Source organism: Podarcis erhardii, assembly GCF_964252035.2.
Source record: "Podarcis erhardii genome assembly, chromosome: 14".
NCBI classification, from domain to species: Eukaryota; Metazoa; Chordata; class Lepidosauria; order Squamata; family Lacertidae; genus Podarcis; species Podarcis erhardii.
The window spans coordinates 21654267-21676401 of NC_138503.1; the positions used below are offsets into that span (position 1 = coordinate 21654267).

The 22135-nt window shown below is 45.2% G+C and overlaps 1 protein-coding gene across 2 annotated transcripts in view; it reads right to left on the bottom strand.

Annotated features, from left to right (window-relative positions):
* LRRK1 (leucine rich repeat kinase 1) overlaps positions 1-22135 on the bottom strand; it is a 75075-nt gene that overhangs the window by 19435 nt on the left and 33505 nt on the right. For both annotated transcript variants that reach the window (XM_081838625.1, XM_081838626.1), the window contains exons 13-20: positions 18929-19041; positions 17708-17922; positions 13668-13832; positions 12264-12436; positions 11231-11351; positions 8918-9077; positions 7743-8019; positions 2080-2251 (exon numbers count right to left, since the gene is read on the bottom strand). In XM_081838625.1, coding sequence (XP_081694751.1) covers positions 2080-2251; positions 7743-8019; positions 8918-9077; positions 11231-11351; positions 12264-12436; positions 13668-13832; positions 17708-17922; positions 18929-19041 — 1396 coding nt within the window. The remainder of the gene's footprint in view (positions 1-2079; positions 2252-7742; positions 8020-8917; positions 9078-11230; positions 11352-12263; positions 12437-13667; positions 13833-17707; positions 17923-18928; positions 19042-22135) is intronic.

The following is a 22135-nucleotide window of genomic DNA, read 5'->3' on the forward strand; positions in this document are numbered from 1 at the left end:
CAGCTCCTTAACTACTATATATTTTGCATATTTGTCTGTTATGGCCATTTGTTCTCTATGTGTCCAGAGGCTTCTAGATAAATTGTTGCCAAGCTCAGCATGAAGGTCCCTGAGGTGAGGATGTCAGGCACCATTCTGAATCAAGCCAGTGGACCAAAACATGACTTTGGCAAGACTCCATCCGTTTTTTGTGTGTGATTGGTCCAAACCCGCTAACAACAATATTCATTTAAAAAACACAGTATTTTGGGGTTTCTAATAAATCCTGGGCAGCCCCGGGCACTCCCCGCTAGTGTTCTATACAGAGTTCAAATTTCCTCCTACACATTGCAAATATTTAAATATCATCTAAGAGGTTGTTTTCCAGGATGGAGAATGAAGAGGTGCATGCAGAAACTATAATACTGTACAAAAGTAAGATTTACCTTTGTTGCCCCACCTACTTTTCTCTGGCCCCGCCCACCACTGGCATGTGGACCCCCGAAGGTTGCCCTGAGGTGAATGTGGCCCTTGGAATGAATGACCAATTTTCCATTTAATGTAACAGAGCTGGACTGCACTCTGCATAGCCACCATAGTCAGGAACGATGCTAAGCTATTTTTAGCATCAGTTGGTTTTTTTTTATTTTAAAAAACTGCATATTCATAAGGAGCCTGATAAGCTCCTGCAGCCCCCTGGCATCATTCCTGTCATCAGCACTGATACAAATCAGCTGAACAATTTGATGCGATGACAGGATAACAACAAGATAACAAGATTGGGTGGGTAATTACACAGATTGCCAATGAAGTTAATACTAATGTAATCAGTGTGTCGAGAATTAAACTAGTGCCAAATGCGTCGCTACTGAGAGTTTTAAGCAAAACAAACTGGTGGTGACAATCATGTTGGAATAATCTTTGCGTGAGGATAAACAAAACAAAAGAAGTCTACTCCAACTTGTTAGCACACATTCTAGAACTTGTGTCAGACTGCTCCCAAAATGCCTGTCATTGTGCAAGGTGAAGGGAGGGTATCAGACATGCATATGGCTTGTATATCGCAAGGACCCTTCAGGAGACAATTGGACCCCCATCAGGTAGTGTCTCGCTGCCCTGCCTTCCTTTCCCCCCTTTCCCCAGAGGAGTAAGAGGGAACATAAGAGTATGCTGGATCAGACCAGTGGCCCATCTATTCCAGCATCCTGTTCTCACACAGCAACCATTCCCTTATATAGGGGATGCAGTTGAGGTGGGCATAAATGTTGGAAATTTGGGTGCAACTCAGCTTGCAGAACACGTCCTGCAAAGAGTTAAAACAGAGAGTAAGGGACCTTCAGATTCCTAGCCTAGCTATGAAGATCTCTCCTTCCTTTGAAATCTAGACTGATACCTCAAAGGATGCATCCTGTATACAACTTCCTCCTCCTCCTCCTTTATCAACACCACAGGATGAGAGGTAATCTTGGGTTTATCCTTGGATAATAAAGGAGCAAGCACAACTTCCTTTGTTTTCTCTAGATGTAGTTAGTTAGCTCAGAACCAGAAACTTTCCTATCCTAGTTACATGCTTGCTCTAATAACTAACTTGCTTATTTCTCTTAACCAAAATCTCCCTGTGTGGTTGCAACAAGTAAATTCTACTCTCTGGCCAAATGTACAAGCCATATGCTGCATACCAAAGTTCAATAAATCTGTCCCGTGGCCTTGACAACACATTTTCCGGAGTTTTCTCTCTGGCAATGCTTTTGCAGCTATTCAACCCATAATTATTAATTTTTTAAAAAAACCCAACTTTAAATTGTGCTTTACGTTTTACAGTGTGCACCACCTTGATATTTTATGATACAGTAGTATAGAAATCCTTAAATAAATAAATACTTAGTAAAGTCACTGAGAACTGAGCCCATAGTCCTTTGTGTGGTCTAACCCTGCGTTCTGTTTCTTGGTCACACTAGAGAGTGACAGAAGCAACATAGCACAAACAGGAAATGGCAGGTGGGCATTTTAGCGACAAATCTTGTCATGTAAGGTTTCATCATATACTAGGATTATTTTCTAAGGAGGTTTTTTTTTTTGCCGCTGTTTGCATCTACCTACCTGGAGGTCCATCTCTGCCAGACTTATGAGCATCCGGGCTATGAACCTCTGCCAAAAGCCAACGGGAACAAAACTCATCTTGAACACCCTCTGGATGGTGTTGGTTGTCTGATGGCGGAAGCCATGGATATCGAGGGCTGGCTTGGCAGGAAGCAGGTGGGGAAGGAGGTAACTGAAACCAAACAAAACGTCCAGATTCTGAGTTGTGGCTCTCAGAGTGACAAATGCCTTTGGCCTGCCTGATAGAACATGTTAGTTTTGCTGTAAACAGCACAGCCAAAATCATATACGTTTTAAACTTCCGGAGCAGCACAGGGCAGTATGATATTGTGGCACTGGGGGCTGCTGCATTTAAAATTATGCCATGGAAAGAGACAAGCAAGGAACAGACGTAGCTTAGAGGCTCGTCTGTTGGAATGGATTTTGAGTACTGTAATAATATGGGATGTTTGCGTCACTAAACAAAAAACAAACTCCCTTATTTTATTTTATTTTATTTTATTTTATTTTATTTTATTTTAAAAACACGATCAGGTGCTGAAAGATTTCTTGATTTCCCTTAAGCCCAGCAATGTGCCGAGGTAAAAATGGGCTCATGGGAAACTTCTAATGAACCAACAGCTACCTGAGGAACATGTTGCCATAGGCATCTTTACCTGTGCAGTTTTATAAAAGGTAAAGGGGACCCCTGACCATTAGGTCCAGTTGTGGCCGACTCTGGGGTTGCGGCGCTCATCTCGTTTTATTGGCCAAGGGAGCTGGCGTACAGTTTCCAGGTCATGTAGCCAGCATGACTAAGCTGCTTCTGGTGAACCAGAGCAGAACATGGAAACACTGTTTACCTTCCCACTGGAGTGATCTACTTGCACTTTGATGTGCTTTTGAACTGCTAGGTTGGCAGGAGCAGGGACCGAGCAAGGGGAGCTCACCCTGTCGTGGGGATTCGAACCACCGACCTTCTGATCGGCAAGTCCTCGGCTCTGTGGTTTAACCCACAGCGCCACCCACGTCCCTGTGCAGGTTTATACTTCCTGATAAATTCCCCCCATGGGACTTGGGTGGAATAGATTAGGCTACACCTCTCAAACTTGGGAATCTAAGGATACCATTTCTTCTTATGGGCATAAAAATGTAAGGTGTCGTCACACACTTGTGTTTGCATGGCCACCAAGAGGAGGACACCCCAACTGCAGCATGAGGAATGGTTGGAGGGCCTTGGTGAGTTGTTTAATGGAGGGAGGATGGACCTCGAATTTATTTATACATAAATAAACAGCACATTTTGCTATAACAGCATCAAAGTGCAGGGGCAGATTTAACTCTGTGCTTGAGCGTCAGCTGCTTGTAAATGGCCCGGAACATTCCAGAGTACATTTCTCAGCTGACAGCAGCTTTGCCCTCCCCTTCTTGGCCAATGACAGGGTTGCAATTCTGTCAGGCAATCTAGACGGTAATTGCTAGCAGCCTGTCAGAGGTAACTAACCATAGAAACGGCATAAATAAATGGCAACAAGATTTGCCTAAAGATGCAGCAAAATAAGGGGGGGCTTGAAGAGAGTGCTGAGGGGGCAAGGGACAATGTAATAACCTGTTTCCCTGCAGGAATTGCCTTTGCAGAAAAGAAAGAGAGAGAAGCAAGCCTACAAAGAAATCTAAATGCTTCTGAAGCACAGATAAGCTGCCAGCTTCATAGGTGTCAAGCAAAGCTTTTGTTTTTTTAATTCACATAGGCTCGTTATGTCATCATTTAAGAACTCCTTTCCCCAGGACATGTCTGGCACAGATCTTCCCAAATTCCTTTTGGTCGGACCCAAAGGTCTAAGGCCCAATTTCCTCAGCAGAAACAATGGCTGGTATGTCTTTCACGAGAGCAAGTTCCTTGTAATTATTTTTAGAAACTCTCCAAAACAGACAAATCTGAGGGATGTGTGTGTGTTTGTGATAAGGACATGATCCATCAGTGAAGGTGAGAACCTTAGCAAATCTAACCAACTTTCCTCATGCTGCCTACTAATATATTGTTATGAGTTTGGAGGGGTTTTTTTTTGGGGGGGGGGAATCAGTCTGGATGATGCCTTGGTTCCCTTCCAAGGCATGTTTAGAATCTAGTAGAAGAGCCCCCTAAAAGGGCCAGACAAGTTTCTTGGGAACATAATGGCTTTGACAGGCCAGCTTACTGCTATTTACCATATGCAAAGAGGTCTGCTCTGTTGCCATAGTGACAAAGGGGCAAGCTTTTGCCCACCTTACTTGGCTGAATGCCACTTCATCCTAGGATGAAGAACAGGCCAAGAGGGGCTGTGTATGTGCAGCTGTGAGTTTTGGCTGATGCTGGAAGACCTAGACTCGTCTTGCTCTGTGCTGGAAACCTAATGGGGAAACCAGATCTATGGTTAGTGTTAATGCTGTGAGTCCCTCCATTCTATGCTCTGGTTGTATATGCGTGTAAATTAAATTATGGTGCTGGAGGAGACTCTTGAGAGTCCCATGGACTACAAGAAGATCAAACCTATCCATTCTGAAGGAAATCAGCCCTGAGTGCTCACTGGAAGGACAGATCCTGAAGCTGAGGCTCCAGTACTTTGGCCACCTCATGAGAAGACTCGACTCCCTGGATAAGACCCTGATGTTGGGAAAGATGGAGGGCACAAGGAGAAGGGGACGACAGAGGACGAGATGGTTGGATAGTGTTCTCAAAGCTACCAGCATGAGTTTGACCAAACTGCGGGAGGCAGTGGAAGACAGAAGTGCCTGGCGTGCTCTGGTCCATGGGGTCACGAAGAGTTGGACATGACTAAACAACGACCATAGAATCGTGGAACTGGAAGGGACCCTGAGGGTCAACCCCCTGCAATGCAGGAATGTCAACTACAGCATCCACACTTGACAACAGACACCAGTGGGGACTTCCGGGTTAGCGCGAACGGCTAATGGCGGATTCCCTCCGAGCTCCGGAGGGAATCGGCTCTACTGAGGACGGGTCTTGCCGTGCCGGCGACACGGGGACCCTCAGAAACCGCAGGCGCGGAAGCCTGCGGACTTGGTGACTCGGTGGGCACCTTAAGCGCCCTCCCCGACCCACGAAGAGCCTTTTTAAAGGCTGCGGAGAGGGTACGGAGAGTGGCGTGGTGCTGAGAGTAGACCGCTACCTCAGTAGAGCGAAGCCGCAAGCCATGGCCGGAGAGCGCTGACTTTCTTCCCAAAATTTGGACTGGATAACAAAGGACCCGTGAGTAGTGGAATTTGGACTTTAAAATTTCTATCCTGTGAATTCGGCACGATCGGGGGATGTGTTAAAGGGAAGTCCGCACCCCCTCTACTTATAGACGTTTCAAAGCAAGGAACGGAGAATTAAGGCGGAATGAATACTGTTTTGATGATTTAAAAGTTTCTCACAAATTTGATAGAACAAGATTTTTGTGCTGGAGAGAAAGGGAATTTGGAACTTTGTGTGTATCCCCCCCAAAAAACCCGGGAGTGTCCTATTTGGGTCCCGGAGGAAGAAGTGAAAGGAGTTTGACAGCTGTCAAAGAAGCTGTCAAACGGGCGGATAAAGTAAAGAATTTTGCTATTTAATAACTCTTGGAATTAAAGCTGATACATTTGGACTGAGGCGATTGGAAACAAAGTATTGATAATAACAAAGTAACAGATTATTGGAAAAGGACTACTAAATAACTGAAAGCCCCCTAGGGGGAATTAGTGACATTACAATGGCTGCAGAGGGAAAATTACTGGCGGAGATAGAAAAAATGTTCTTTCTCGTGGGAATCCTGCAGGAGCAGAGTATGGCTCTGAGTAAAGTTTTTATGACCTTGAATCCTGAAACAAACAACTCTGCTGAATGCACAAAGGAGATGCATGATAAAAATTCTGCAGCTGAGCAGGAAGAGATGCCTTTGGAATTGACAGAGAAAAAAGAAGGAGTTCAGACACTACAAGTGGAAAATATCAACCAGGAATCTGCAGCGTTAGAGTATGAGCAAGAAGACCTCTGGATTACAGACCTGCGAAAGATGAGAAAGAAGAAGAGAGAAGCCCCTGGAGTACTTGGAATATTAAAACTAGAAAGAACAAAGCAATATGATTGGGACTTTTCTCTTGAGTATGGAAAACTAGATGGTCTTTCGCAGCAAACACTCTTCAACATTCTGAATGAAAGAAAATATGATCTGACTCTGACTGAACTCCTTCGGGGTCTTAGGACCATCAAAGAGGACTACCAATATAGTTGGCAGAGAGGGACTGACAGAGAATCAGACGCCTCGGACGTGAGGAATCCGGGCTAGAAATATTTTTTGTTTGTTTTCTGGACATTTGTCTAGGAAGGGACAGAAACCGGGGCAGGGGGGGGAGAGAATAGAATTATAAAATGTTATGTTTTGTTTTACTTGGTCAATGTGACCTATAATTAATATAATAAAGGGAAAATTTGTGAAGGGGAAGTTAGATCGACCTTAAAAAAAAAAAAAGAAATTAATGATTATAAGAGAATTGGATAGTTGAATATAGATAAACAAAAGAATTTAATTTTTAAAAGCAATGTGAATATCTTTAAGAGGTTAGGTAAGAACTTGCTGAATTAATTTTGGAATTGGGATGTAAGAGGAGGGGGTGGGGGGAAGTCAATGAAAGTGGGTAAAGAAACTTAGGGTATGTAATTGTATTTGTGTGTTTGTTTGTCTTTGTCTTTGTGTGTGTGTCTGTTGTTATAAAATGTAAAAACCCAATAAAAATTATTTTTTAAAAAAAAAAAGACAACAGACACCAGTGTCTCTGTCACAGTTAAGCATTCAAGGACAGGGCAGAGCACAGCTGGTGGAGTCTGATGGTGGCCTGATCAGCGTTTTCCCCAGACCAGAGCTGTGAGGGATCCAGGGAACATCACTGCCCTGTATGCTGCAGCACTTCATCACCGAATCATAGAAAGAGCTGAATGGGACCCTGTGGGTCATCTAGTCCAACCCCCTGCAATGCAGGAATCTCAGCTTAAAGCATCCATGACAGATGGCCATCCAACCTCTGCCATCGAACTGAATCCAAAGGGTTTGGACACAAAAGGGTGGTATTCAGTTCAGTTTTACTCAGAGGAGACCCAGAGATAGCAATGAACATGACTACGCAAGGGTCATTAATTTCAATAGGTCTGCACTGAGTAAAGCTTAGTTGAAGGCCATCCAAAAGCCAGCACCTGACATGCACACTTTGGAATCTATTGCGCCAACACCTGCAATGAACACCTGAGGCCACCTCTCTCTAGCCAGAGCCGCACTATATAGCACCGTGATAACACCTTACCAGCCATGGCTCCCCGCTAAGAATCTTGGGAACTGTAGCTTGTCAAGAGTGCTGAGAGTTGCTAGGAGACCCTCACAGAGCTACAATTCCCAGAGTGGTTTAACCATCAATACCACAGGGAACTCTGGGAACTGAAGCGCTGATTTGACATAAAAGGAGCATCTATGAGGGCAATAGGGGGCTCCTAGCAACTCTCAGAACCCTTGATGAACTACAGTTCCCAGAATTCTGGGGGGGGGGGGGGTGGAGTCATGACTGTTAAAATGGTATCATGCTGCTTTAAATGTATGGTGAGGATGTGGCTTGTCTCTGTTTGTCTCCAACTGCCTGAATTAGCCATGCCCCGGCGACAATTACCAGTGTACCTGTTGTTGGCTACCGGCAGTGCAATTTCAAATTTGGCAAGGAACTGGAAATACTGTTCCTCCGTCTGTGTGGTGAACCCTGTCCCGACCAGCAGCATCCGGAGGTCCTCCGCTTTAATCACACCGTTCTTCGCAACCGACTTTGAGCTTTTGATGTTGAAGATCCTTTGCAGGCACTCTGACAGCCAAACCGGGTCGAGGAAATAAAGGTTTCTCAATCCGTGGCTCGTGTCTGGGAAGTGAAGAAGTGTCCCTGTTTCGATCAGGAAATTGATTGCTGCGGAGAAAGGAAGGCGCCAGGTAAGTTATGAACACAGGAAGGAGGTTTATCAACCTCTCCACTGGGCTGTATTCAACTTATCCGCAAGCTCTGAAAGTCTGATTCTGGAAAATATAAGAGACATTGGGGGGCTGTAGGAAGGGCTGCAGCTCAGCATTACAGCATTCACTTTACACACAAGAAGTCAATCCCTGACATCTCTTAAGTAGAACTGGAAAAGACTCCTGCCTGAAATCCTGCAGGGCCAGATTGTGTAGACCAGGGTTTCCCAAACATGGGTCTCCAGATGTTTTTGGACTACAACTTCCATCATCTCTAGCTAGCAGGACCAGTAGTCAGGGATGATGGAAACTGTAGTCAAAAAAACAGCTGGAGACCCATGTTTGGGAAACCCAACGTTGCTGTTCTTCAACGTTGAGTCCCTAGTTCTGTTGGCCTACAACTCCCATCACTCCTGACAATTGGGCTAAGGTGGCTGGGGATGATGGGGGTTGTAGTTCAGCAGCATCTGGGGACCCAGCATTGAAGAACGCTGGTGTAGATGATACTGAGCAAGGTGGACCAATGGTCTGTTTCAGTATAAGGCAGCTTCCTATGTTCCTATGAGTGACATCAATGCAGGGTTTCCCATGATTAGTTAGCCAGCTGACCACATGAGAAAGCTCCGTTGGGTAAGTAACTGAAGCCACCATGGTTTATCCACCAACTCTTTGAATGGCTAATAACACTCCTGTGGATTATCTTAGTCGTCAAGCTGTGAAATAATGTTTCAGGCAGTCCTTTTGTAAATTCAGGGTGATGCATCCTCAAGCAAAGTGTATGCACACAAGAAAAGACACACATTCACAAATACCGAACATGCTGGTTTCCAATAAGTTACTACATGCAGGAATACCAGATTGCAAGTCCTCATAGTCTTTGATGTCATTGCCTCGAGTGTTCTCTACGATTTGCTCTATTTCCTTGTCTGTTAGATACTGTACGTTGTCGTTTTGACTTCTGTTCAGTTGTTCAGCTATGATGGATCCTTGGAGGCTCAAGTAACTCCTTGGGATCTGTTAAATTACATTGAAAATCAATTATGCTCTGAATGCCGTGTCTCTTTTCATTTGTATATAGCATTTCATTTATTCATTTGAGGATTCAGAAACAAATTCCCAACAAATGTTTCTGAAGCAGAATATGCAACTGAGAGGGGGAAATGGTGAATAAAGAAGCCATTGTTTTTCATTCTGCCCCACTTTCTTCATCATCATCAGTGTTTCCTTTCCACTGCAGTATGCCTTCTGCCAAGAAAACATTATTCATGTCACTGTCCATTGTGACAAAATTATATTACTTACATTAGTTATAATGTCACTAAATTATTCTGTCCTAATCATTACAGGATGATCATATTTGCTGCACTGACTTAAGTTCCGGATATGGGACAAATAAGTGAACATTGGCAATTTCTGCTGCTCCTTTTGTTGGAATTCTTTAACATGGAGAAGGGAAAGAGAAGTTTCCTTCTACTGCTACAATTCAATCAGAAACATTCCTGCCCCCATTTACCATATTTTTCATCTCATAGGACGCTCCGTCCCATAGGACGCACCTACTTTTTTTTGGGGGGGGGGGAAATAAAGGAAAATTTTTTTTCCTTTATTTCCCCCCCAAAACCAGGTCGGGGAACAGTGGGATGGCGGCGCTGCGCCTCCCCGCTGTCCCCCGAGCTTGTGGGGCTGGCCGATGTCTGCCTGGCGCGAGGGGCGCTCTATTTCAGGGCGCCCCGCACGTCGGGCGGCAGGCTACTGTCTGCAGCATGGGGAGCCCTCTGTTTCAGGGCACCCCACGTGCCCCCCCCGGTGCGCAAGGCTTGCGGGCACCTGCGTGAAGCATGAGGCATCCTCCAAAGGGCACCCCGTGCTCCGCGCTGCAGGCTGCCGCCCGCAAGCCGTGCGCGCCCGGGGGGAGATCCCCCGGGTGCGCAAGGCTTGCCGACACCTGCGCGGAGCACGGGGCGTCCTCCGGAGGGCGCCCTGTGCTCCGCGCTGCCGGCTGCCGCCCACAAGCCTTGCGCTCCTGGGGGAACTCCCCCCGGGTGTGTAAGGCTTGCGGATAGCTTCCTGGAGCCTGGAGAGCAAGAGACGTCGGTGCGCACCGATGCCTCTCGCTCTCCAGGCTTCAGCGAAAGCCTGCATTCGCCCCATAGGACGCACACACATTTCCCCTTCATTTTTGGAGGGGAAAAAGTGCGTCCTATAGGGCGAAAAATACAGTACATGAGAATGAGGTTACACCACAGTTCTGTGCAGAAGTAAATTGATGCATGAGCAGGTCTACACTGAGCAGCCTGCACCAAGCTACCAACCCAGGTGTCTTCCTTGCTCCCACCTCCAATCTGAAAGTCTGTGCATTCAGTGCAAACTTCTGCTACGAGGAAACCTTCACAGGTATAAGCTGCTGTTTGTGACATCAGGGGTGAGCGTGCAGCCCCCACTTGAACATTGATCAACATATTGCTTCTGAACCGTATTAAAGCTAAAGTTAAATGACCCCTGGACTGTTAAGTCCAGTAGAATTTGACTAAGGGGTGCAGCATTCATCTTCACTTTCAGGCCGAGGGAGCTGGCGTTTGTTTGCTGAAAGCTTTCCAGGTCATGTGGCCAGCATTACTAAACAGCTTCTGGCACAACAGGACATTGTGACGAGTGGCAGAGCTCATGGAAACACCATTTACCTTCCCACCAGAGTGGTACCTCTTTATCTACTCGTGCTGGTATGCTTCCAAACTGCTAAGTTGGCAGGAGCTGGGACAAAAAAAACAGGAGCTCACCCCGTCACATAGATTCAAACTGCCGCCCTTACGATCAGCAAGCCCAAGAGGCTCAGTGGTTTAGACCACAGCGCCACCCACATCCCCAGTATGAAAGAACAGAAGAAGAGTCCTGCTGCATCGGGCCAATGACCTATCTAGTCCAGCATCCTGTTCTCACAGTGGCCAACCAGATGCCTGTCAAAAACTCACAAGCAAGACTTGAGCACAAGACCACTCTCCCCTCCTGTACTTTCCAGCAATTGGTATACAGAAGCATTACTGCCTCTAGGTACGGAAGCAGAGCACAGCCATCACAGCCAGTAGCATTCATTCTGAATAGGGCTCATACGGGAAACCTTTAACCATCCAAAGCTGACGCGGTCTTCTACTGCAGGGAAAGGTACACACCAATCTCCCGACGAGTCTCTGTGAGCAAATAGAACTCCCAACGTCCTTCATATGACAAGTGATGGTGTAGATCAGCTGGCGCAGCCCATCCAGGCCTTCCAGAGTCCTGCAGGAGAGCTCACTGCAAAGAGAAAACACGAAGATAAGATATCCTTACTCAACTAAATGGCTGTTTCTTCACACTGCCATTTTTACCATCTGCCTGCCATTCCATTCCACCACTCCCCTTGAAGAGATATGCAGTGGGAGGAGGGCTGCTGAATTCAGGTCACGCTTGCAGGCTTTGCATACACATCTGGTTGGCCATTCTGAGAAAAGGATGTCGGACTAGATGGGCCTTTCACCTGATCCAGCAGAGCTCATCTTACGTTCTTAGGAAGTACACGAGGAGATGGCAGTAGAGGATAAAGAATCAGGGCTGCTGAGACTTGACTGGGCTTTAGAAGAAGGTTCTGAAAGAAGCCTCAGTCGAGTTCGGAGGACAATAGTTTGGAGCGGAATTTTCCTAGAGACAGAAGACACAAGTCTTGCTCCATGATGGTGAGTGGTCCGGCAAAGTTGCATGTTTAAGTGGGAAAGGCTTTCCGAGAGAGAAATCAGTCTACACAGCTCACACAAGCACAAGACACTGAACCCATAATACAATACAACTGAGTTGCAAAAAAGAAAAAGGGCTTTGGCCAAGGCACTGGTGAGTCTGCAGCAATATATTAGCATCAAGAACACAAAGAATCTGTACTGAGGATGCTGTACTTGGGCTGCAAGTATCCTAGCTGGTATGGATTGCTGTTGGACCCAATTCATCTACTGCCTAAGTACCAGATGCATGGGTGTAACCATGGTAGTATTCTGATTCAGTCTCCAAATGGCTGGGTATCAGAGCCAGCATCAATATAGCTGGAAAGAGGTGGCTGGCGAGTCAATGCAAGCTGCAACCTTATCCCAATTTATTGGTTTTTATATACTAAGCACTGCAGAGAGTTCACTGCATTTACAATTTGGGGTGGGTGGGAGAATGTGACATCGTACTTACTGTAAGTGTTTCATTGTGATGTCTGGGAAGCCAGTGGCTCTCGGGCCAGAAGGAGATCGACAGAGAGCCAGGACATATGCTCTCAGGGTGGCGATCCGTTCAACGCGGAATTTAGTTTCGATCAAGTCAAGGTGTGTCCCCACTACCAGCACAACTGAATTTGGAGCCTTGGCCTAGAAAGAATTTTTAATTTTTATTTGGCCCAAGCAAGCTTCACCGGGTTCAAATGCAAAGTGACCTGTTTATTGAGCATCCATCCCGATTCCTTTGCACAAAGCTTGCACAGAAGTTTTATGTCCTCTCCTTTATTGCATATTCATTCTGATTTGTTTGCAGGAGAAAAGTAACATTTTTTTGAGGACTAGGGCAGATCCACACTATATATTCGAAGTACATCCAATGCACATCTAAAGCATGTTATTTCCCCCAAAAGCAAACTACAGCTACCCCAAAAGCAAACTACAGGGGCAAACTACAGCTCCCAGGATCCTTTGGGGGAAGTCACATGCTTTAAATGTGTGTTGGATGTGCTTTAAATGTATGATGTGGACCTGGCCCTAGTCACTCTCGTTGACTTGTCCATAAGACTGGATTACATCCATCAGAACTTGCTCATCCTTGACGCAGTAAGAAATCAGAAAGAAGAGAATAGGACCTCCTGGCTCTACCATGTGCAGGCAAATGTTTACAAGAGGAACACTGCCACTCTCAGATGCATGTCTTGTAGACTGGAAGTGTTTAAATACATATTTGTGAAGTAAACAGTTGGCGTACATGAGGTCCAGAGAAAGTCTGTTTTCAGTCCAAAGTGATTAGAGTTTCAAGATGGAACAGTAAAAGTGAATGGTGGTTTTAGCCAAGGCTGTGTACACATTAGTGTTTACTTCAGCTTCCAGTGTGCTCCCACTGCTGGTGTATGAAGTAGAGTACACAATCAATATACCCTGAAGTCTTTTGATAAGTGTTCCAAGGGTTTTCCCTCAAACCAGCTTTCAGCCGATTTCAAAACGTAAGCTGCAGTTAAGCTGAGGTGTGTACATTTCAGATAGCCACTGCGTAGATGACAGCACACGCTCAGATGACAAGCTTTCACTGAACTGGCGTTTGGAGAAGTTGCACAAATAGGGAAACAAATCAGGTAATGTGCGTCAGGGGAAGACATCTCCACCTCCTCTCTGGCATGTACAGTGACATAAAACAAGTGACTTGAAACACAAGGAGAATAGTTTCCTCCATTTTGTTTCAAGTCACTTCACAGCGTTTCAAGCTGCTAATGCGTACATAGCCCCAAAGTCTTATTAATGAAATTCTGACACTAGTCTGCACTACCTCCACTGGTACACTGGATTCTCCCACCAGTGCATAAAAAGAAGTCCTGCAAGGCAGCAGTGACGCCTTACTCACCTCAATATTTAGCAACCAGAACTGAAGATTTTCAACAGCTTCTTCCCCCAGTGCCAAGTTCCAGACGACGACATACAATGCCTTATCTGTGAAGAAACACTGATTGACTGTCGACATACTGGCAGGGCCTCCAATATCCCAGACGTTAAACTCAACTGAATCAACCTAATTGGACAAAGAGAAACATTGAAAGAGAGAGACAACATCCATAGCGGTTAAAAGTAAATCACATGAAGATAATAGTCAATGCATAATAAACTCGTGCACCGCCCCTCCCTCCCGCAAAGTAGCTTCATAATGTTCGACAGTAGGGTATCAATGCGTATTCATGCTCCAGCTGAAGAAAGAAGATCTTGTCAAGGGCGGCTATCACTTCCACAGGAAATGTAAGCTAATTGCTCACTGCTAAGGCAGGCGTCATCTGCCGAGACTGGGGAAGAAGCAGTGCTCCCGTTCCTTCATTAAATCAATTGGCCTTTTTCTGTCTCTCAAGAGCGCACGGCTAATTTTGGCTGGGAAGGGCCCCTCTCCTTTCCTTCATATGTCAGGGGAGAGGAATATTATTGCCATCAACCCACACCCCACTTCCCTCAAACCGACCAGTACATTTTACAAAAGAAAAAAATCTGTTGATGAAGCAAAGCAGGACTGCCTAACATCTGTTCAGATAAAGGTAAAAAGATGCTCAAGGTGTGAAAGGAGATGCCTGGAAAAGGAACTTTTACACAGAGAAACATATATTCAGGCTATAATCTGCAATGACCTAGCTTGAGACAAGTTTAATTAATGGCTGCCTAGCTTGTAGGAGTATGCCCCGGCTTTAAGATCAGCTTCTGAGGCCCTGTTCCTTGGTCTGTTGACAAGAGATGTTGCAATGAGGGGAACCAGGAGCAAGACTTTATTGGTGGCAGTTCCATGTCTGTGGAACTCTCCCCCCTTGAAATATACGTGGCTGTATCATTGTCAGTTGTAAAAAACAACTACTACTAGAGTCATACAGCACTTTAATCTGCATTGTATTAACCACTGGCCCTGTTCATTTTTGAGGGATGCAATGTGGTTTTGATTTGACGCTGTTATACATTATTATGGTTTATTGTGGAATTTCACACACTCTGCTGTGAGGGCACCTGTGCTCTGAAAGGTGTTTTATTTTGACATCTTAATCTAAATATACATAAATACATAAGCCAAATTAATTTCCATCTGGATGCCCAGATTCTGGACTGGCTTCAAGTCAGAGCTGGCCCTAAGCTTGCAGCGATGACATCATCATGCTGCAGGGCTGAGAGGCTTCAAAAGGCCGAGCCCAATTCAGAGTGGATCCAGATGACAGGACTAAGGGTCCTATCCAAAATGCCCCAGAGCGGCAATTCCATGTCCAGCAAAAGGAGTCCTTGTTCCATGTGTGTACACTCACACATGGAACAATGAGGAAAAAAGCCGATACAGATCTTCTCTTTCTCTCCAGGCCTATTTGTCTTCCAGGTTGAGGGGGAGAGGGCAGAACAAGTGTGCCAACTCCATCTCTATTGCCATCCTTGTTGCCCTCTGTGAGTAGAAGGATGACCTGAGCCATGGAACCCTCTTAAAGTGTTTGCCTTCAGGGTCAGTTCAACGAAAGAAAGGGAGAAGTGGGGATGATAATGATGATGATGATGATGATGATAACAACAACAACAACAACAACAACAACAACAGCTAAACAGCGGCAGCTAAAAATGCCAATGCAATTCTGGGCTGCATCAATAGGAGTATAGCATCTAGATCAAGGGAAGTAATAGTGCCACTGTATTCTGCTCTGGTCAGACCTCACCTGGAGTACTGTGTCCAGTTCTGGGCCCCACAGTTCAAGAAGGACATTGACAAACTGGAACGTGTCCAGAGGAGGGCAACCAAAATGGTCAAAGGCCTGGAAACGATGCCTTATGAGGAACGGCTAAGGGAGCTGGGCATGTTTAGCCTGGAGAAGAGGAGGTTAAGGGGTGATATGATAGCCATGTTCAAATATATAAAAGGATGTCACATGGAGGAGGGAGAAAGGTTGTTTTCTGCTGCTCCAGAGAAGCGGACACGGAGCAATGGTTCCAAACTGCAAGAAAAAAGATTCCACCTAAACATTAGGAAGAACTTCCTGACAGTAAGAGCTGTTCGACAGTGGAATTTGCTGCCAAGGAGTGTGGTGGAGTCTCCTTCTTTGGAGGTCTTTAAGCAGAGGCTTGACAACCATATGTCAGGAGTGCTCTGATGGTGTTTCCTGCTTGGCAGGGGGTTGGACTCGATGGCCCTTGTGGTCTCTTCCAACTCTATGATTCTATGAACAACAATTTTATACCCCGCCCATCTGGCTGGGTTTCCCCAGCCACTCTGGGCAGCACCTGACAGAATATTAATATTAAAAATAATAAAACAATAGAACATCAAATATTAGAAACTTTCCTAAAAAGGGTAGCCTTCAGTTGTCTTCTAAAAGTCAGGTAGTTGTTTATCTCCTTGACATCTGATAGGAGGGCATTCCACAGGGCGGGCACCAATACCGAGAAGGCCCTCTGCTTGGTTCCCCTTGGCTTCATTTCTCGAAGTGAGGGAACCGCTAGAAGAACCTCAGAGCTGGACCTCTGTGTCAGGGCTGAACGATGGGGGTGGGGACACTTCTTCAGGTATCCTGGGATGAGTGCATTAACTCCATTTAATGCCATCCCCATCACCCTCCACAAATTCGAGAGCAACAGGGACTGTGGCAGAGGTCCCAGCTAGCTTGCTTGTCCCTGTTCTCCCCCTCACATTTTGGCTTGACTCAGAAAAAAACTGCCTTGAATAGGGCATCCCTCTCTCATAGTGCTAGAATATGTGTGTGTGTGTGTGTGTGTGTGTGACCCAATGAAATTGATTGGCAATGGATTTGGAGTGGACAAAAGCAAGTGCTTCTTCACACAACACATTCCTAATTTATGGAATTCAGTGCCAGAATATGTGGCAATGGTCACTAGCTTAGGCAGCTTTAAAGGTTGCAGACACAGGGAAACAAATCAGGTAATAAGCACCAGGTGAACACATCCATGCCTCTTTATGGGGGATAGACCAAGTCAAGGAGGATAGGACTATCAAATCAGCTATTGGCCTAGAGCAGGGGTAGGCAACCTAAGGCCCATGGGCCAGATGTGGCCCAATCATCTTCTCAATCCGGCCCACGGATGGTCTGGGAATCAGCATGTTTTTAGATGAGTAGAATGTGTGCTTTTATTTAAAATGCATCTCTGGATTATTTGTGGGGCATAGGAATTCATTCATCATCCCCCCCCCCAAAAAATATTGTCTGGCCCACCACATGGTCTGAGGGACGGTGGACCAGCCCATGGCTGAAAAAGGTTGCTGACCCCAGGCCTAGAGGGCTACACAGAACCTCCACGTCCAGAGGCAGTCGATCACTGAATACCAGTTGCTGGAAAGGCAACAGAAAAGGAAGCCGGAAGCCTCGTTGACCTTTGTGGAAAACATAGTTTTTAAAATTAAAAAATGCAAAAGGGCAAAAAAAGCCTGCTGGTATCATGGCATCACAGTGGGGTACCCAAAGGAGCATTCAAAACATTTTAAAATGTTTTAAAATTACAAATTTTGGGAGTATCTTGGGATGCCACAAACATGTGTTTGGAGGGGTGAATATGTCCTGATTACAGTCCCCCACCATCTATCTACAGTCGTACCTTAGTTTTCAAACGCCTTGGGAGTCGAACGCTTTGGCTCTCGGACGATCGAAAACTGGAAGTGATTGTCCTGGTTTTCGAATGTTCTTTGGAACCTGAATATCCAATACAGCTTCCGTGGCTTCTGATTGACTGCAGGAGCTTCCTGCAGCCAATCGGAAGCTGCACCTTGGTTCCCAAATGCTTTGGAAGTCAAATGGACTTCCAGAAGGGATTCTGTTCGACTTCCAAAGAACCACTGTATTTGGTTTGTCACTTTGACAAGGAGGAAGCCTTGTCCTGCTCTGCCTTGAGCTTGACACTCCAAGTCTAAGCTTTGTTTTACCTTTGATTTACCTTTGATTTGAGTCCAGCCGGTCTCTGAAGCTCCCACTTTGTGGTCTGGATGGTGCCGTCGCTGGGCATCGAATGGGAAGCTTTCCCCGTCTGCAGGATCTCAATCAGTGTGGACTTGCCCTGGCGCGGAGGACCCACCACAATCATTTTCATCAGGTTGCATTTCTCTGCTTTGCGTAGCTGGGCTCGCAAGTAAGCTAAAATGGTCTTGGGGCCTAGCAAGTGAAGGGATGGAAAAACTGCTTAACTGATCACAGCAGTATAAGAGGGATTTGCAAGGATTGTTTTAACACACCTTGAATTAAAGAGCACAGGTGGGGACAACAATTCCCAATTCAAATAGAAATGTTTTTAACGAGGAAGCAAATAGCCTTTGGGGCTGATTAGGCTGGATTAAAATGATGGGGGTGGGAGGGAAATCTCAAGTGGATGCTCTAACATGACCTTTAAAAATGAACATGAATGCGTACTTAATTCATCCAGGCCAAGGAACTGTAATTTCTAATTGTGGACTTATTTATAAAAGTATTTTTATGCTGCCACATAGGGGTAGGGGAGAAATTTGATTCAGTTCACATTTAAATGCAAATCTATCAAATGCACACTTTCCGAAACAATATGAGATCCAAAACACAGCCATCCTTTGAAACCCACACTTATTCGAATTTTGCAATGCAGCTCTCCAAGCAAAACAATGTGTACAAAAATGCATATATCAGGTTCATGTGCGAGTAAAAGTGATTTCAGTGAAAGCAACATGCAAAAATGCATTACATCAGGAGAAACAGCTTTGAAAGAAATGTGTACGTTAGTTCAAACCAGTCTCCTCCATCCCTAACCACCATATCGCTGATATGTCACTTTTAAAAACACTTTCACAGAAATAGTCAGACAACAGATAACAGTGCAAAATAAAACATGCATAACTACATCAGCAGCATCCCTAAAAGTACTGCCACATGTGCGACACAAAATATGTGCAACACAAAAGGGACCTTTATGAACTATGACAGAAAAAGGTTGCCCCGAGAACAAACCGATCAAGCCGAATTTGGATTGCATGGAAAGGTTTACAATTCCACTTTGTAACAACTGCAGCCTGGACAGATTCCACCCTGTTTTCTCCACCATTCAATAATAAATTCACCCAGGCTGAGTTTGGATTCTCTCTCTCTTCAAACAGCTGATATTAATAAAACCACAGGGAGGAAGCAGACTCACCCTCTTTTCTGATCTCTGCAGGAAGGTTGCCAATCTTTAGCTCTTCAATATCCAGCTGCCAAAGATTAACCAGCTGGCCAAGTTCAGGAGGAAGTTCTTGTATGCCGGCGTTACTGCGCAAAAAATAAACAAACACACCCACCGGCCAATCAACGGCCTTCCTTGAGAGGGGCATCTACATGATGGTGGCCACCAAATTTTGACAAATGCAAACATTTGAGGTGAAACGTAAAGGGCTCCAGCTTGGGTGTAAACCTTTAAAGAATTCAATTGGAAAGAAGTGATCGAACTAATGAAATTTCTTGGGGTTTGGGGCCACACAGAAAGCATTAATGTAAATGTGTTGGCCAACCTGCCCCTTGCCAAACTCTGGATGTCCTGTTAGATAAAGTTCGAGGCAGGTGAGGAAATTTCTGGAGGAGTGGGCAAAACCGAGAATTACCACCCATTTTCACCTAAAAGCGAAATTATGTTTGCTTTACATCGCACCTTCCACTAATGAGTCAAAAGTGGCACAAGTAGTTCTCCTTCACTCAGTTTTATTCTTTTTACCTCACAACAAATCTATCAGGTGGTTAGGCCTGGCCCATGGTCAGATTCTGATTGGCCCAAGGTCACTCAGTGAGCTTCATGGCTGAGGGCTGAGTTGAACCTGTGAGTCCCCAGTCCTAGAGTTATTGGAGGCCCTTGTCCCCCCCCCCCACAGAACTACAGTTCCCAGGGTGGTTTAACAACCAATGCCTCTCCACATGCAACTCTGGGAACTGTAGTTCTGCAAGGGAACAGGGGCCTTCTAACTACTCCCAGAATCATAAAATTACAGTGGTACCTCAGGTTAAGAACTTAATTCGTTCTGGAGGTCTGTTCTCAACCTGAAACTGTTCTTAACCTGAGGTACCACTTTAGCTAATGGGGTCTCCTGCTGCCGCCGCACGATTTCTGTTCTCATCCTGAAGCAAAGTTCTTAACCCGAGATACTATTTCTGGGTTAGCAGAGTCTGTAACCTGAAGTGTCTGTAACCTGAAGCGTCTGTAACCCAAGGTACCAATGAATAGAGTCGGAAGGGACCACGTAGGTCACCTACTCCAGCACCCTGCAATGCAGAAATCTTTTTTCCCCAACGTGAGGCACGAACCCACTACCCTGAGATTAAGAGTCTCATGCTCTACTGACTGAGCTCTCAGCACCTTTAACAAACCACAGCTCCCAGAATTCTTTAGGGGAAGCCATGACTGTTCAAAGTGGTATCATGTTTAAATGTTCCGTGTGAATTAAGCCCTAGTCAGACACGCTGACTAATGGGCGGGCAACCTTTTTTCTTTTTGCAGAGTGCTGCAATCCCCCTCAGAGATAATCTGTTGAAATATACTCTGAGTCGATTGTGAATTTCATGCTCTTTATTCAGCTCATAGTAGCAATGAATGAAACTTTCCCCAAAATGGACTTCCGGGTTAGCGCCATCGGCAAATGGTGGAGTTCTTCCGACCGGAGGAACGGGCTCCGTGGAAACTGGGTCTTCCCGCCGCAGCGAAGGCGGGGACCTGCTAGAAATCCCAGGTGGAGGAAGCCTGGGAACGTGGGGTTCGGCAGAGCACCAGGAGCGCCTCCCCTGCTTGTGGGGAACCCCATTTTGGGGCTCCGGAGCGAAGTAGGGTGAGCGACGCAGTGCTGCGAACTGATTGCTACTTTCACGGAGGGAAGCCGCATTGCCATTGCCGGAGAGCGCTGACTTTTTCCTGTTGACAATTGGACTCTAAACAAGTACCCGTGAGTAGAAATGGAAAATTGGATCAAGAAACACCCTAATTTGGCATCGAAGCGGGAAGGTTCAAAACAGGAAGTCCGCCTTCCGCTTTTTGTAAATAGACTGAAGCAAAAACCTTGTAAGCTAATAGCCTGGAAAATTGGTTTGCAAAGGTTGAAACTTCCTTCATTTATAACCACTAAAATCCCCAACTTGACCGTTTAAGCCTGCAGGAGAGGGAGTAAAGAAAAATAAGTTTCCACCGTCTCAAACCTGGGAACGGGGGTCAGAGACAGAAATTGTCTGAGACGTCCATTGACTGTGAATGGAACATTTTGACAGATAGCTAAAAAAGAGAAACAAATTGATTTTAATGTTGCCTTTTGCATTCTAAAGAAACAAAATACTTGGAAACTGAAAGTAACTTTCTTTTGTTGGATTTGCTTTAAAAAGACGGTTACAAATAGAAATTGTCTCCTCTAGAGGGAGCTTGTCAAATTGTTGCTGCAGCTTACTTGAGGATCTCACAGCTGCAAGATTAAGATCGTGGAAACAGACTGTGACCTTGAATAAAAATGTGTGTGGAAAAAGTTCTGGTGCTTGCCTTTTGCAAGACGAGCGCTTTGCTGGAGCAGCTGCATAAGAAGATGGATTTGATGAATGAGAAGTTGGATTTGATGACTGTTGTAGTCAGGGAATGTGAACAAACAGGGAATATTGACTCAGAAATTATACAGGGACCAACTCAGGAAATTGGTTCGACTGTGCAAATGCAAGGGCAGATGATAATGGAGGAGGTTGCGATTGTACCTCAAGCAATACAAATGGAGAGACCCGAGGCCCTGCAGGATCATAAGCCGTTGTTTTGGAAGATTGAATTTGGAATGGGCCAGAGGGAGTCTGGAGCTGAGGAGGCTCTTAAACTTGGAGGGACTTTGAAATATGTTGTTAAATATTGTTTGGATTATATTGATGACTGTGGGGAGTGGGACTGTGGGGAATGGGCTGGTTTGATGAGAGGAGATGGAGATAATTATGGGTTGAAATCCCCCAGAGATCTGCTCCTCAATGAGTATAAACAACAAGAAGAAGATTTGCAGAAGGGGCATGGAAGAGATTTAAGAGCCTCGGACATAAGACTTCCAGGTTGATGGACTAAGATGGAATGGACAGTAAGGACTGACATAACCCGAGACCAGGAAAAAGGGACGTTGGATGAAAATTGGAAAATCTATAAAGAAAATTTTTTAATTTGGGGAACTAGTGTAAAATTAATGAATATTAGGGAAAATGTTGGAATGAAACTGTTTGGCTTTAGTAGAAATGATATAAGGAGTTATGTATAAATAAGCATTAAATTTTAAATCTCAAGGTGTTTTACGGTAAGATAAGGTCAAATAAAGTAACGTAAAAATTTTTTTTAGCAGAAACATTGCAAAATTAATAATTGTTAGAAGGATGT